Source organism: Cebus imitator, unplaced genomic scaffold (genome assembly GCF_001604975.1).
Source record: "Cebus imitator isolate Cc_AM_T3 unplaced genomic scaffold, Cebus_imitator-1.0 Scaffold193, whole genome shotgun sequence".
Lineage (NCBI taxonomy): Eukaryota > Metazoa > Chordata > Mammalia > Primates > Cebidae > Cebus > Cebus imitator.
In genome coordinates this window covers 901,012-918,534 of record NW_016107508.1, presented here as the reverse complement: position 1 = coordinate 918,534, position 17,523 = coordinate 901,012, and the positions used below count along the sequence as shown (strand labels likewise).

The 17,523-nt window shown below is 44.6% G+C and overlaps 1 protein-coding gene across 1 annotated transcript in view; it reads left to right on the top strand.

Moving 5' to 3' along the window:
• Window positions 1-15,035: 15,035 nt before the first annotated feature.
• Window positions 15,036-17,523, top strand: part of PPP4R3A (protein phosphatase 4 regulatory subunit 3A) — a 51,733-nt gene continuing 49,245 nt past the window's right edge. Inside the window, exons 1-2 of the mRNA XM_017546953.2 lie at window positions 15,036-15,165; window positions 15,535-15,732. Of these exons, the coding sequence (XP_017402442.1) occupies window positions 15,591-15,732 (142 nt within the window). The 5' untranslated portion in view covers window positions 15,036-15,165; window positions 15,535-15,590. The remainder of the gene's footprint in view (window positions 15,166-15,534; window positions 15,733-17,523) is intronic.

Below are 17,523 nucleotides of genomic sequence, written 5' to 3'. Positions count from 1 at the left end.
TTGATGCCAAGAAATTTAGGGTTAGAAATAACGTGGCTGGGCACGGTGGCTCAGGCCTATAATCCCAGCACTTTGAGAGGCCGAGGCAGGCAGATCATCTGAGGTCAGGAGTTTGAGACCAGCCTGTCCAATATGGTGAAACTCCCTCTCTACTCAAAATACAAAAATTAGATGGGTGTGGGGCGGGCACCTGTAATCCCAGCTACTTGGGTGGCTCAGGCACAGGAATCGCTTGAATCAGGGAGATGGAGGTTGCAGTAAGCCGAGATCGCACCACTGCACTCCAGCCTGGGGGATAGAGCGAGACTCTGAAAAAAAAAAAAAGAATAAAACATGGCAAAGTGCAGTCTGAATCTGGAACTTTGCCCTTAGCCCCACTAATGAACTTTGGTCCTGCAAATAATCCAGAACAGAGTTGACTGCACTGCACCTAGATAAACAGGCAATGATTGCTTCACATTCCTTTCATTAAAACCGCTTTCATATTTTTTATTTTGTAAATTACACACGTTTCTACCACGTTTTCTCTTGTGACCCCTTTCCCATATTCTTTCTGTCCTGTGATCTGGAAATATTAGAAATCCATGATTCCTCCCCACCTTGATGGTGTGTCTGATTCTTCTTGACTGTACATCTAAAATAGCTCTGTTATCACCCTTCTCTTTCCAAAACTCTGCCCTGGTACTGCTGCAGGCCCTCCCGAAAATCTCTGGCTGGCTAGTACATCATGTCCAAGCAGGCCTCCCAGACTCCGATGCTGACCTTCTTCAATCTGTCTTCAATATCGCCACCAGAATTCACCTTCTAAAATGTAGACTTCTTTTATCGTGGTAAAATATTCTTATTTTGCCACGATAAAAGATAATTTGCCATTTTAGGCCAGGCACAGTGGTTCATGCCTGTAATCCTGACACTGGGAGAATAAAGCAGGAGGATCGTTTAAGTCCAGGAGTTCAAGACCAGCCTGGGCAACCAAGTGAGACCCTGTCTCTACAAAAAGAAATTTTTAAGTTCTTAATTTACCATTTTAATCATTTTTGTATGCATAGTGCACTTAATTTTTTAATTACAGATTGTGTTTTAAAATAAATGTTACTATGTATATTTAAGATATACAATAGGCCGGGCACAGTGGCTCATGCCTGTAATCCCAGCACTTTGGGAGGCCGAGGTGGGCAGATCACCTGAGGTCAGGAGTTTGAGACCAGCCTGACCAACATGGAGAAACCCCGTCTCTACTAAAACCCCCCCCCAAAAAAAAACATTACCTGGGCGTCTTGGTACATGCCTGCAATCCCAGCTACTTGGGAGGCTGAGGCAGGAGAATTGCTTGAATCCAGGAGGCAGAGGTTGTGATGAGCTGAGATTGCACTCCAGCTGGGAAACAAGAGCAAAGCTCCATCTCAAAATAAATAAATAAATAAAATATACAACATATTTGATATATATAATAGAATCATTAATCCAGTGAAACACATGAGCATATTCATCATCTCATACAGTTACCCATTTCCCCTCCTGTAGCAAGAGCAGCTATCATCTACTTATTTAACAAAAATCTTTTTATTTTATTTTATTTTATTTATGTATTTTTTAAAGATGGAGTTTCACCATGTTGGTCAGGCTGGTCATGAACTCCCGACTTCAGGTGATCCGCCCACCTTAGCCTCGGAAGTGTTTGGATTACAGGCGTGAGCCACCACGCCCATTAACAAAAATCTTGACTACAATAAACTATTCTTAACTACAGACTTCATGCCGTACAATAGATCTTCCAACTGGTTCATCCTACAAACATACGTTTTAATCATTTTTAACTGTACAATTTAGTGGCATTAAATACTGTCTTGAAAAAATTCTCAAACTGTTTTTCCTCTGCTCTCATACCACAACAATTAACACAGAAGACTTCTGTGACCAAAGGCATGGGAGTTTTTCCCACATACCACACAGCAGACACCAGCTGGGTGTCCTCTAATTTAATTTTGATGCTGTCTACCTGGAGATAGTGTCAGATCACACAGCATGAGGCCTCAGTCCTCAAGACTGCCCCTCACCCCCCAGTTATAAGTCCAGGCCTCCTGAACTTCTGACCGACTGACTTCAAGTTGGGATTCCCATGATCCCCTCTTTGGGTTCAATTAATTTGCTGGAGCAGCGTACAGAATTCAGGGAAACACATTTACCAGTTTATTATAAAGGATATGCAGAGGGGGAGGAATGGGAGAAGGGGAACGGAGTTTCCATGTCCTCCCTGGGCATGCCACCCTCCAGGAACCTCCCGTGTTCAGCTACACAGAGGCTGTCCAACCCCAGTCTTCTTGTGTTTTTAAAGGAGGCTTCATAATGTCAGGGTATAAGGCAGGATGCTGTAGGGGGCAGGAGGCCTTAAGACTCACAATCAAAAAGGTGGAGGAATATTAGAGTTCTGCCTTAGAGCAGGTGGAAGGAGAGCAGGAGAAGGTCAGAGAGATTCAGTTTCCTGAGGCCTGACCCTGAGGATTAACATACTGGATATTATAGGAAAAGAGTGTAACAAGGTCTATTGGGTTATAAGCCAGGGACTATGAAAGAAAACCAACCAATATATAGCATAACACCACCATCACCACAATCCAGCTTCAGAACTTTTTCATTATCACAAACAGAAACTCTATGCCTTTTAAGCAATAACTCCCCAACCTTCCTTCCTCCAGCCCCTGATAACCACCGTTCTACTTTCTGTATCCATGATTTTGACTATCCTAAGTGTCTCATATAAATGGAATCATACATTTGTCCTTTTGTGTCTGGTTTATTTGACATAGCATAATGTTTTCAAGGCTCTTTCACATTGCAGCATAAGTCAGAATTTCCTTCCTTTTGTAAAGCTGAATAATCTTCTATTTTGTGTGTATGTCCCATGTATGTATTCCAATGTGTATAATACATTTTGTTTATCCATTCATCTGTTGAGGGATCTTTGAGTTATTTTTACCTTTTGGTTATTGTATATGATATTGCTAAAACATGGGTGTACAAACGTCTCTTTGAGTCATGCTTTCGATTCTTTTGGGTACTGTATTAGTCCGTTTTCATGCTGCTAATAAAGACATACTCAAGACTTGGGAAGAAAAAGAGGTTTAATGGACTTACAGTTTCACATGGCTGGGGAGGCCTCACAATCATGGTGGAAGACAAGGAGGAGCAAGCCACATCTTACATGGATGGTGGCAGGCAAAGAGTGAGAGCTTGTGCAGGGAAACGCCCGTTTTTAAACCATCAGATCCCATGAGACTTATTCACTACCACAAGAACAGCATGGGAAAGACCTGCCCCCATGATTCAATTACCTCCCACTGGGCTCCTCCCATGACACATGGGAATTGTGGGAGCTACAATTCAAGATGAGATTTGGGTGGGGACACAGCCAAACCATATCAGGTATATCCCTAGACATAGAATTGCTGGATCATATGGCAGTTCTCTGTATTGCTTTTTGAAAAACAACCATTCTGTTTTTCTTTCTTTTTGTTTTTAGAGACAGAGTTTTGCTCTTGTCACCCAGGCTGGAGTGCAATGGCACAATCTCGGCTCACTGAAACCTCCACTTCCAGGGTTCAAGTGATTCTCCTGCCTCAGCCTCCTGAGTAGCTGAGATTACAGGCGTGCACCACCACACCCAGCTAATTTTTATCACCTTAACAATATTAAGTCTTCCAACCCAGGAACACAAGATGTCTTTACATTTATTTATATCTTTAATTTCATTTAGCAATGTTTAGTGATTTTTCAGTGAACAAGTCTCTCTTCTCCTCAGTTAAGTTTATCCCTAAGTATTTTGTTCCTCTCAATGCTATTGTAAATGGATTTGTTTTCTTAAAAGTGTACATTTTGGCTGGGCACAGTGGCTCATGCCTGTAATCCCAGCACTTTGGGAAGCCCAGGCGGGTGGATCACCTGAGGACAGGAGTTCAAGACCAGCCTGGACAACATGGTGAAACCCTATCTCTAGTGAAAATACAAAAATTAGCTGGGTATGGTGGCGTGTGCCTATAATCCCAGCTACTCAGGAGACTAAGGCAGGAGAATCACTTGAACTCGGGAGGTAGACGTTGCAGTGAGCTGAGATCGTACCACGGCAGCCTGGGTAATAGAGCAAGACTGTTGTGCCTGTAATCCCAGCAACTAGGGAGGTTGACGCAAGAGAATTGCTTGAAGCAGGGAGGCGGAGGTTATAGTGAGCCGAGATCATGCCACTGCACCCCAGCCCGGGCAACAGAGCAAGACTGTCTCAAAAAAAATAAAAGAATCAGGCATGTTAGTAAACCAACAGTGGATAGGTGATAGTATAAGTATTGAAAGGGCACAGATGTGTTATAACAGAGGTAATAACTAAGGCTGTATGAGATGGATTCTGTCAGGGAAAGGAGCAGAGTAGTGCTGGGATGCCTATGCAAGAGTTCAAAGAAAACAAGATGAAAAGGACATTCTAGACAGACCCATGAAGCTTAAAGACACGAAATGAAAACTGATGTTTGGGCAACTAGAAGCAGGAAACATCACTAGTGTGTAAAATTTAAGGCAAGTAATTGATTGTGAAGGGAGATGCTGAGTATTTTGGCCTTTGTCATATAAGTAAAATGGAAATCTATTGAAGAATTTCTTTTTTTTTTTTCGTGTGTGTGTGTGTGCATGTGTAATTTTTTTCTTTTTAGAGATTGGGTCTCACTACGTTGCCCAGGCTGGTCTCAAACTCCTGGGCTCAAGCAATCCTTCTGTCTCAGCCTCGCAAAGTGCTGGAATTACATGTGTGAACCACAAGGCCCAGCCAATTTTCTAGCATATACTTCATACCACTATACACAAGGATATATATGTATTTTTAAAAGACACAATTCTGACAGCAGGGCATTTCCTGGATCGAAGGAAAAACATTTAAATAAATAATAACTCAAATAATAACTCATAACTGCTCCTTTTAATATACATCACTAGCAAAATAATGACTTCTATTTATCTTGTTTTATTATTATTCACTGGGGACACACACAAATGGCTATTTCTAAGGCTAGACTGTTGGCCAGGCATGGTGGAGTATGCCTGTAATCCCAGCACTTTGGGAGGCTAAGGCAGGAGGATCGCTTGAGCCAAGAGTTCAAGACCAGCCTCAGCAACATAGTGAGATGCCATCTCTATTTTTTTAAATGTATATTTTCAATTAAAATAAATAAATAAACTAAGACTAGACTGTCATGTTTATTATGACAGTTGAGCATGAATACAACTTTTGGTCAATTCATAAAAATTAAATATCACAGACTTCTGCTCATTTTGATGTGGAAGTTGATGAAGAGCCTGCTGGGCTTCTGGCACCAATGCTTATCACTACTGCAACAGCTGTGCTTCTAGGTGGATTGGTATTTGTCAAATTTTTGATGTAAGTGATGATGAACACATATGGAATCCATACAGAAAACTTTTTAAGAATAAGGACAAATTACCACGTGTATTCCTATGAACAATTTTGCATGTTCTTCACATGTACCCCAAAACCTAAAATGCAATAAAATAAATAAATGGGAAAAAAAAAAAAGAAAAAAAATTTATCAGCAACTAAAAAAAAAAAAATTACCTTCCTCTTAAATTTTTTTTTTTTCCTTCCCTTTTTTTTTTTTTTTTTTTTTTGAGACAGGGTCTTGCTCTGTCACCCAGGCTGCAGTGCAGTGGTGCAATTTGGTTCACTGCAGCCTCGAGCTCCCAGGCTCAGGTGATCCTTCACCCTTGGCCTCCCAAAGTGCTGGGATTACAAGCGTGAGTCACCATGTCTGATCTTAATTGTTTTTTTATAAAAACCTGCACAATGAAAAGAACAGAGACTGGATCATAGTAATTCTAATTGCAATGTTCATTCCCTAGAAGCATTTTATTTTATTTATTTTTTGAGGCAGAGTCTCTTGTCACCAAGGCTGGAATGCAGTGGTGCAATCTCGGCTCACTGCAGCCTCTGCCTCCCAGGTTCAAGTGATTCTCCTGCCTCACCCTCACGAGTAGGTGGGATTACAGGCATCCGCCACCACACCCGGCTAATTTTTCTATTTTCAATAGAGACAGCGTTTTGCTGTGTTGGCTAGACTGGTCTCAAACTCCTGACTTCAAATGATCCACCTGCCTCGGCCTCCCAGAGTGCTGGGATTATAAGAATGAGCCACTGTGCCCAGCCTATTTTTTTATTTGTTGAGACAGAGTTTCACTCTGTTGCCCAGGCTGGAGTACAGTGGCGTGATCTTGGCTCACTGCAACCTCTGCCTCCTGGGTTCAAGCGATTCTCCTGCCTCCCAAGTAGGCAGGGTTACAGGCACACACTACCATGCCCAGCTAATTTTTGTATTTTTAATAGAGATGGGGTTTTGCTATGTTGGCCGGGCTGGTCTCGAACTCCTGACCTCCAGCAATCCACCCACCTTGGCCTCCCAAAGTGCTGGGATTATAGGTGTGAGCCACCACACCCAGCCCCCTAGAAGCATTTTCTATATTTATTAGTATTAACAGTTTAATAGAGATAGGGTCTTACTTTGTTGCCCAGACTGCTCTCAAACTCCTGGGCTCAAGCAGTGATCCTCCTGCCTTGGCCTCCCAAACTGCTGGGATTACAGGCATGAACCACTGTACCAAGACTAGTAATATTTTGAATAATTCCCAAACATGCTAACTGAATGACAGACAGACTTCAGGCATTTCTCTGATTTGCCTTGTTCTTTACATTTCCTATTTGTTTTAATCATTGTAAACTAGGAAGACTTGCTTGTCAGCACTTTGTGAGGTTGTTTGTATGTATAAAGGAATAAATTGTGAATAGTAGTGATTTCCAAGCTGTTAGTTTGTGGCTGCTCCAGCTTTTATCTAAAATTATGTTTCTTTTCTGATTTGTTCCCAATGTCATTATTTTAAGGGTATGATAAGGGAAACTTCAACATTTGACAAAGACTCTCCTTTGACCAAAACCTCGGTCAGGCTCCTGAGTCCTCCCTGCACTAGGCCCGACCTTAGGCTTCTCTCTCTGTCATTATTGAATTCAATTTGAGCAAGAATCCTGATAAATTGGTTTAGTGAAAATCTTCCACGCTTATATCTGACCAGCCTTCACATTTTATCACCCTGATCTGCCTTTAGCAATAATCCTATCAAGTCGGTTTAGCCAGAAACCCCTTAACCTTCATGTTTCTTCTTAGTAATTTTCCACCCACTACCACCCTCCTCCTTGGTGATAAATCCTCCCTCGTCCTTGTTGGAGTCAGAGTCGAGTACAATTGCTCTCCCCTACTGTGAGACCCCATTGCAATGGTCCTTATACCTGTCACCATGGCTCCCTTTGAATAAAGTCTGCCTTATCATCTTTAATAGTGTCATGAATAATTTTTCTTTAATAATTTTATTACAAATATTACATTGCAAATTAAGTATGTATATAACTTATGAAAATAGGACAAAAGGCCAGGCATGATGGCTCGTGGCTATAATCCCAGCACTTTGGCAGGCCAAGGTGGGTGGATCATCTGAGCCCAGGAGTTCAAGACCAGCCTGGCCAACATGGCGAAACCCAGTCTCTACTAAAAATACAAAAAATTCACTGGGCATGATGGTGGGTATCTGTAATCCCAGCAACTTGGGAGGCTGAGGCAGGAGAATCACTTGAACCCAGGAGGTGGAAGTTGCAATGAGCTGAGATTCCACCATTACATTCCAGCCTGGGCAACAAGAGCAAAACTCAGTCTCAGAGGAAAAAAAAAAAAAGAAAGAAAATAGGCCAAAAATGGATGAGATGATTGTTGGAATACCTACTTTGTTGAGTATTTTCTCTGGTGATTATTTTCACATTATATATATATATATATATAAAACATGGTGCTTTGTAGCAAGATTCTAATGAATGTCATAAAAATGTTCATGTGTGGTCATATCGACATCCACCTTTATGGGGAGAATTCATGATTTCTACTGTTCTTACAACCATCATTGTACACTTAACAGAACCTGAAAACTAGAAGTGTCCTTGAAAATCATCATTTCAGAAAAATAACAGATGCCGGTAAGGATTCAGAGAAAAGGGAACTCTCATACTCTGCGGTTGGAATGCAAATTAGTACAGACACTATGGAGAACAGTATGGAGATTTCTCAAAAACCTAAAAATAGAACTACCATACCATGCAGCAATCCCACTACTGGGCATATAACCAAAGGAAGGGAAATCATGATTTCAAAGGGAATACATGCAGCCCCATGTTTATTGCAGCACTATTCACAACAGTGTCCATTATCAGAAGAACGGATAAAGAAAATATGGCATATTTACACAATGGGATATTTTTCAGCCATAAAAAATAATGAAATCATGTCATTTGCAACAACATGGATGGAACTGGAGGTCATTGCATTAAGTGAAATAAGCCAGACACAAAAAGACAAATATCACATGCACTCACTGGTGTGGGAACTAAAATAGCTGATCTCATGGAGGTACAGAGTAGAATATTAGTTACCAGAGCCTGGAAAGGATGTTGAGGGTGAGGATGAAGAGTGGCTAATTAATGGGTACAAACAGCCGGGCACAGTGGCTCATGCCTATAAGCTCAGCACTTTGCAGGGTGAAGGTGAGCAGATCACTTGAGCTCAGGAGTTTGAGACCAGCCTGGGCAACCTGGTGAAACCCTGTGTCTAAAAAAATACAAAAATTAGCTGGGCATGTTGGGAAGCAACTGTGCTCCCAGCTACTCAGGAGGCTGAGGCAGTGACTGAAATTGCGCCACTGCGCTCCATCCTGGGTGACAGAGTGAGACTCTGCCTAAAAAAAGGGGGTACAAACATGCAAGCATGCAGTTATACTAAGTAGAAGTGTAATCGCCAAGGGGTTCTTCCTGCCTGCTGCACAGACAAAATCAATTCACTGAGACCACAGCACTGCAGTAAAGAAAGAGTGTAATTGGCCTAGGCGTGGTAGCTTACATCTGTAATCCCAACACGGTGGGAGGCCAAGGCGGGCAGATGACCTGAGGTCGGGAGATCGAGATCAGCCTAACTAACATGGAGAAACCCCATCTCTACTAAAAATACAAAATTAGCCTGGTGTGGTGGCACATGCCTGTAATCTCAGCTACTTGGAAGGCTGAGGCAGGAGAATCACTTGAACCCAGGGGTGGCGGGGAGTGGGTTGGAGGTTGCAGTGAGCCGAGATCACCAGCACTCCAGCCTGCGCAGAGTGAAACTCTGTCTCCAAAAAAAAAAAGAAAGAGTGTAATTGACTAGAGGCCATCCACTTGTGAGAACTGGGGTTATCACTCAAATCAGTTTCCCTGAAGGCTCAGAGGCTAGGATTTTATGGACAATTTGGTGGTCAGGAGACTAGGGAATGCGTGCTGCTGACTGCTTAAAGATGAAATCTTAAAAGTGTGTGCTGAGTCCGCCTCTGGGTGGGGCCACAGAACCAGTTGTGTCATGAATGGTGAGTCTGGGTGGAGTCAGTCTGAAAAACATCTCAAAAAAAACAATCTTAGGTTCAACAATACTGTTGTTATCGATAGGAGCAATTGGGAAGGTCATAGGACTCCTGTGCAGTAAGGGCTTATAGAAATTATACCTACGTTTTAGCAGAGTTCACGCCCCACCCATAACGCTATTTCTGTGTCCTTTCATTAGTCTTAAAAATGCAATTTTCTGTCCCCGAGCAAGGAAGGGGTTAGTTTTAGGGAGGAATTGTTATTGTCCTTTTTTCAAGTTAAACTATAAACTAAATTCCTCCCAAAGTTAGCTTGGCCTATGCCCAGGAGTGACCAAGGACAGCCTGGAGGTCAGAAGCAAGAAGTCAACTATGCCAGATTTCTTTTACTCTCAAAATCTTGCAAAGGTGATTTCAGAAGGAAGAAGTTACAATGTTCTGTAGCACAGCAGGGTGACTATAGCTAACAATAATGTATTATACACTTCAAAATAGCTAGAAGTGAGGACTTGAAATGTTCTCACCACACAGAATTGATCAATGCTCATGGTGATAGATATCCTAAATACCCTGACTTGATCATTACACATTCTATGCATGTAACAAAATATCACCTGTACCTCATTTACAAATATTATATGTCAATAAAAAATAAACTAATAAAATAAAAATAAGTTTAAAAAATTTTTAAATCATCTTATCAGGATTAGAAAACTAAGGCCAAAAAAGGCTAAGGCCTTACCCTAGACCACCAACTTAGTGGCTGAACCAAAATGAGGACTCAACTCCTTTAACTTTTGGCGATATGCCCTTTCCACCATACAGACACCATTATCTTCACTGGTAAACATCGAGGTCATCTGTGTGGACGACACTTTCTGGATTTGGGCAGTGTACAAGCCAGCAGCCTTGTCCCTATCCTTTCCAGGATTTTAAATCTAAGGCAGGCAATACATACTTTTTTTTTCCACTTTACTTTCTTGAGAGGCAGGCAATATTATAAAATGATAAATCCAACATGGATCAAGGTAAGTAACATAAGTACAAATACTATGTAATGAACAGGTTCCTTCCAGTACATACTTTACAAACGCATGTTATATATGTAGGTGAAGGTAGAAAGGTTCAGTGGGAAAGCTTTATGTTTAGAGCACAGGCAGAATGAAGAATCAGTTTCTTATTTAATTCTTACAACCCCAGAATTCAACATTATTCCTATCTTACAGATGAGGAAACTGAGGTACAGAGAGCTGAAGAAGCTTGGAAATGTCACATAACTGCTAAGAGGCAGGACCTAGACTTGTGATCCATCTTCCATAGGTTTGACCACTATGACAACTTATCTCTTTTGTGATTTGCAACCTCCCTTATTTAATTCCATTAGGAATTTTCTTAACCATATCACCATTTGCGCACGGCTTAAGTTATCATAAGTTAGTTTTGTGGCAATTTAAGAGTTTTGCTCTTGTTGCTCAGGCTGGAGTGCAATGGCACGATCTCGGCTCACCACAACCTCTGCCTCCCAGGTTCAAGTGATTCTCCTGCCTCAGCCTCCCAACTGGCTGGGATTATAGACATGTGCCACCACGCCTGGCTTATTTTGTATTTTTAGTAGACGGGGTTTCTCCATGTTGTTCAGGCTGATCTCAAACTCCCGACCTCAGGTGACCTGCCTGCCTCAGCCTCCCAGAGTGCTGGGATTGTGTTTTTATGTTATGAAAACCTGCACCCAGTCCTTCTGGCAACTTCGCTAGGCTACAGTAATCAGTTACCCAACCAAACATTAACTTAGGCATTGCTGCGGGGGTACTTATAGATGTGATTAAACATCCACCACCAGTTGACTTCAAAGAAAAATTAACCCAAGTTATCTGGGTGGGTCTCATCCAATCAGTTAAATGCCTTGAAAGCAAATCTGTGCTGGGTGTGGTTGCTCATGCCTGTAATCCCAGCACTTTGGGAACCCCAGGCAGGCAGGCCACTTGAGGTCAGGAGTTCCAGACCAGCCTGATCAAAATGGTGAAACCCCATCTCTACTAAAAAATGCAAAAATTAGCCGGGGCGTGGTAGCCCAGGCCTATAGTTCCAGCTGCTTGGGAGGCTGAGGCACGAGAATTGCTTGAATCAGGGGAGGCAGAGGTTACAATAAACCACAATCGTGCTACTGCACTCCATCCAGCCTGGGCAACAGAGTGAGACTGTCTCAAAAAAAAAAAAAGGAGCAAATCTGTTTTTCTGAGGAAAAAGATTTTGTGGACTGCAGTGTCAGCTCCGCCTCAGAATTTCACCTCTGGTGCTGACCTGTCCTACATATTTTACACTTGCCTAGCCAGACTGCACTATCATGTAAACAAATTTCTTGAGATAACTCTCTCCATCTTTGTGTAGATGTATTCTGCTGGTTGTTTCTCTGGTAGAATCCTGACTGATAGAACTGTTAAGATTGTATTGTATTAAACTTCATTTAAATCTAATCTTTTATGGTATGTTCCATAATTTTTAAGCTTATTCCATTTAATAAATAATTTCTGTACTTTATTTTCTACAAAGTATTTCATGTCTGGTTTGGGGCTCAAATAAGTATTAGCATCTGAATAAATCTGCTGACGTCTTAATTGCATCAAAAGTTGACAAAATTGCTCTCATGTCCTTGTACTTGAAATTGTTGGCTGGGCATGGTGGCTCATGCCTGTAATCCCAGCATTTTGGGAGGCTGGAGGCAGATGGATCACCTGAGGTCAGGAGTTCAAGACCAGCCTGGCCAACATGGTGAAACCCCATCTCCACTAAAAATATAAAAATTAGCTGAGTGTGTTTGCAGGCACCTGTAATCCCAACTATTCGGGAGGCTGAGGCAGGAGAATCTCTTGAATCCAGGCGGCGAAGGCTGCAGTGAGCCGAGATCACACCACTGCACTCTGGCCTAGGTGACAGAGTGAGACTCCATCTCAAATAAAAAACAAAAAGAAAATTGTTGCCTTTTTTGATTTTTTTTTTGTTTAAAGACGGGGTTTCACCATGTTGGTCAGGCTGGTCTTGAACTCCCAACCTCAGGTGATCCACCCGCCTTGGCCTCCAAAGTGCTTGGATTACAGGCATGAGCCACCATGCCCGGCCGCCTTTTTTGATTTTTTTTTAAGAAAAAGCAATTCCTTTGTTTTCATAATTTCCCAGTTTTGTTCGTGAATAAAGAGTTTCAGACTGCTCTTTGCAAGCACTTGTTTATATATTTATATTTGAAGTTGTTGGGGAGGAAGGTCCCAGCTTCTAAAGGATTTTATTTTTTATTTTTTTTGAGACGGAGTCTCACTGTCGCCAGGCTGGAGTGCAGTGGCTCAACCTTGGCTCAATGCAATCTCTGCCTCCCAGGTTCAAGTGGTTCTCCTAACTCAGCCTCCCTAGTAGCTGGGACTACAAGTGTGAGCCACCACGCCCAGCTAATTTTTGTATTTTTAGTAGAGACCGGGTTTCACCATGTTGGCCAGCTTGCTATGGATCTTTTGATCCCGTGATCTGCCCGCCTCGGCCTCCCAAACTGCTGGGATTACAGGCGTAAACCACTGTGCCCGGCCTCTAAAGGATTTTAAAATTGAAAGTCCTGTATCCCAGAAACCCCTCAGCCCTGTTCATGCTATCAGCCTCCTTCTGAATAGACGGGTATAACACCAATTACATTACAGGTTTCTTTTTTTCCATTTTTTTCTTTTCTTTATAAAAAAATTCTTTGGAAACCACCGTGTTATTTTTTTTATTTCTTTTTTTGAGAGAGGTTTGCTCTGACACCCAGGCTGGAGTGCAGCGGCACAATCTCAGCTCACTGTATCCTCTGGCTCCCCAGGTTCAAGTGATTCTCCTGCCTCAGACAGCCAAGTAGCTGAGGCATTCAACCACGCCTGGCTAATTTTTGTATTAGTAGAGATAGGGTTTTGCCATGTCGTCCAGACTGATCTCAAAAAGGCAATCCGCCTGCCTCGGCCTCCCAGGGTGCTAGGATTACAGGTGTGAGCCACTGCGCCCGGCCACATTGCAGGTTTAATACAAGATTCCTGGCAATGCCAAGCACTCGAACCTTCCCAAACTGTGGCCACTAGACACATGTGGCTACTGGGCTTTCAAATATTGGCTAGTGTGACTCACAAGCTGAATTTTTTATCGTAATTTTTTTTTTTTTTTTTTTAGAGCTAGGGTTTCACCATGTTGGCCAGGCTGGTTTTGAACTCCTGACCTCAGTTGATCCACCCACCTTGGCCCCCCAAAGTGCTGGGATTACAGGCATGAGCCACCAAGCCTGGCCAAGACATCACATTTTTAAGATATTGTACAGTAAATAAGGAACGTATATCAATAATTTGATTATTGAAGTAACATTTTGAAAATACCTCACTAAAACGTTAACACTAATTTCATCAGCTTCTTCTACTTTAAAGAGAGTGGCTACTGTGAAACTTAAAATTCCGTGTGTGGCTCACATCATATTCCTAATGGGGAGGACCGACCTACCAGGCCTGGCAAATGGTAAAAGCCACGAAAATGGTGGCATATGAGCTGCATGATAGAAACGTTAATGTTATTCCTTTGTGAAGATTAGCAACGTTTGACATCAGGTAAGTGTTTAAAACACAGGACTATCTAACGCTGAGAATCACTCCTCCCGATTACAGTGTCGCATTTGTTTCTCTGAGCGCCTCACGTTCTCTTCCCGACAAGGAAGGCTGGCAGACAGTTCTCAAAGGGATGAAGGAATCGAGCACTTGGGGCTTGGCTAGATTGTAAGCTGAAGTTTTAGAATTGTCACTTGGGACTCGGTCCCATGCCCAGAAAACGCAAACAGTCCCAAGTTTCCACACTGGCCACGCCAGTCCGCGACCCACGGCGGCTCTCAAGGCTGCGTCGACCTCGCCGCCCACACCCGCGTCCTTCCCCGGAAGCGTTTCCATTTCATTCCCTCAAGTCCGCAAAGCTCCCGGTGGGTCCCAAGCGCCCGACTCAGCCGCAAAGGCGGCCCTGGGGAAACACTCTCAGAGGCGGGTAGGCGCCCAGGCCCCCGCCGCCCGGGGTCCGCAGACCAGGAGCAACGGCAGGGACCAGGGAAAGCGGCGGAGAACGGATTCTAGCCCAGACGCCGGGCCCGCACGCAAAGGCCGCAGACGGATCCACGCCCCTCGCGCATCCTGGAGCCGGGCTGATGACGAACACAGGGCGCGACGGACGCACACGCCGCCTCGCGCTCGCACGACGGTACGTGCTGGGAGGCGCGAGGAAGCCCCGGGCTGTCACCGGCGCAACCAGCGTCCCGCCTCCTCCGCTCCCTCGCTCCCGCCACCTTGGCAAGTCCGCACCCGCCTCCCGCCTCCGTCCGAGGCCTCCGCCGCAGTAAGGCTCCCGGCCTCGCTGCTGTCTCTTTAAATGGTGGGGCTACGGGCCGCCCCTGCAGCTGCTCCCTGGGTGGCCCCGCGCGCCGCTTTTGAGGGGCGAACCAAGATGGCGGCGGCTTTGGCTGTGTGAGGAAGACGGAAGAGGCGGCAGCGGAGGGAAAGCGACTTCCACTAGCCCGGGGCGCTCGGGCGGCCGAGAGCCCTCGGAGTCTCCCGGGCAGCGGTAGCAGTTGCAGCAGGATCAGGCGCCTGTCGGCTTCTGACGTTTGAAGCAGACGGAGGGGAAGGGAGCCACTGGCCGCGGTGGCAGGGCCAGGTACAAGGAAGGAAAACATGGCGGCGGCGGCGGCGGCCTGAGGAGGCGGCGGCGGCGCGGGAAGCTGCTTTGCGGAGATCATGGCAGAGGCGGGAGCAGGGCAGTGACGGGAGACCCGAATTCCTAGCTCGGCGGGGCGGGAGGCTGCGAAGCGCTGCGCGGCCCCATCGGGGCTGCCGGGCGCCGGGCTCGCCGGGTCTGGACAATAGCACCGGGGAGCCGAGGCGAGGAAAGGCGGCGGCCCAGAGCTTGGGCCCGGGAGCGGGCCATGCAGGCGGCGGCGCGGCCCCGCGGCGCCCAGCAGCGGCAGTGAGGCCGGGGAGCCCTCCGCTCGCGGGCGCCCTCACGCCTCGCTCCTCGCCTCTCCAGGGCCCCTTCCTGGGCGTCTACCGGCGGGGCCCCCGCCCCGGTCCCCGGGCGGCACGATGACCGACACCCGGCGGCGGGTGAAGGTGTACACGCTCAACGAGGACCGGCAATGGGACGACCGGGGCACCGGGCATGTGTCGTCCGGCTACGTGGAGCGGCTGAAGGGCATGTCCCTGCTTGTCAGGGCCGAGAGCGACGGTAAGTGAAGCCGCTCGCGGCGGGACCTTGGCAGCCCCCACGGTCCTGGGCCACCTCCCTGGTTCTTGCGGGGCCTGGCACTCGCTCCACGAGAACCGAGGGACGGCTGGGGACGGCAGCCACCTCGGGGGAGGGCGGGCCCCAGGTACCCCAGTTCTGCGGGACCTCCCCGGAGAGAGCTTGAAATGTTTCCTTCTGAGTGCCTGGTGGCATTTGGGGTATGAGGAGGGCCGAGCGCGTTTGAGCAGTGCCGCCCTGGAGCGTGGAGAGGTCGAGGACCTGAGATAGGGGGTGTGCTGTTGTTTTGCACTAGTGTGACCTTGAGAAAGGCACTGATTAATCCGATCTGCCTTAGTTCACCCATCTGTACAGGAGGCATGGAACTTTGCTTGTCGCTAAGAAAGTTCTTGGACGTTTCACTTGCTATGCTTTTTTTCTTTCTCAAACATCTTTTTGCTCCATATTTCTCATCCTGTTGCAGGTTGGCAACACTGGTTCATGGATCTGGCAACTCTACACTAAACAGAGAAAACACTTTACCTTGCGAAGATAGATTTTTTTGTTCACCCGTGTTGGTTGCCTTTTTTATAGTAATGCAGGATTTTGTGTGTAGCTCACTATTTAAACATCTTGCAAATTTGGGATCATTGTACATGAGCTTTTTTTTGATTGCTTAAATGAGCGTTCATAATTTGGTTAACAGGTGCAGAGAAGTTGGCAGATAATTTTTAAAACCTTTCGGATCTTCCCTAGTGATTATGCTTCACATATTTTGAAACAGTCTTCAAAGTTCAAAGACTAAGGTGTTTGAAAATAAGTGTTTCACATTTTTTCTTTTCTTTTTTCCACATGTTCTGAGTGTTTCATATTTTAAAAGACTTTTTCTCTAGGGATTGCCACAGTTTTTGGTGATATGCGAATTTCACTTAAAATGCTCACGTGGGGTAAAATTTTAATTATATTGTTGCTTCCAAACGTGAAAGTAGTTCTCTCCCACCTATCTTGGTACATTGGTTTATATTTTATAGTTGCTGACGATGTCGGTTTTTAATGATTGTGGTGATTCTGTATCAGAATTATTAACAAACTAATTTCAGGGAATTTTTTTCAATTGGACTCTACCCAGAACTCCAATTCCATGAAAAATCAAGACCCGCCCTGGGAACATTTATGTTGGATTTAAATCGAAGGTGATAATCTGGAGTATATTGCCCACAGATTATGAGGTTATCCAAAATAACTTAAAACTGGAGAGAAATTATTTCCTTTTGGGGGCATTTAAAAATTTTTGAATATGTTAGGTATATTTTCCTGAGCCTGAGTTACTACTAGCTTCTTAAAATACAATTTGAATGTCAAGTGTTAGTGTGCGTTTGTGTGTGACTCACATAGTAACCTACTCTAGATCTTTCACGCATTTGGAAAACTTTACAAGTATGTTGGAAGGTATGGGCCTTCAGTATCAGCTTCTTGTGAGATGAAAGCATTTGTAGATTACTTTTTAAAAATAAATAAATAAAACAAGACAGGGTTTTGCCTTGTTGCTGGTCTCAAATTCTTGACCTCACACAGTCCACCCACCAGGCCTCCCAGAGTATTGGTATTACAGACGTGAGCCACCATCCCAGCTCAAAGCATATATAGATTTGAGATCATCTTTGAAATTCATCTTAAAAATAACCTTCACATCATGTATTTGATTAGTTATACAAACATATCCTTTAAGATTTTTTTTTTCGGGCCGGGCGCGGTGGCTCATGTCTGTAATCCCAGCACTTTGGGAGGCCGAGG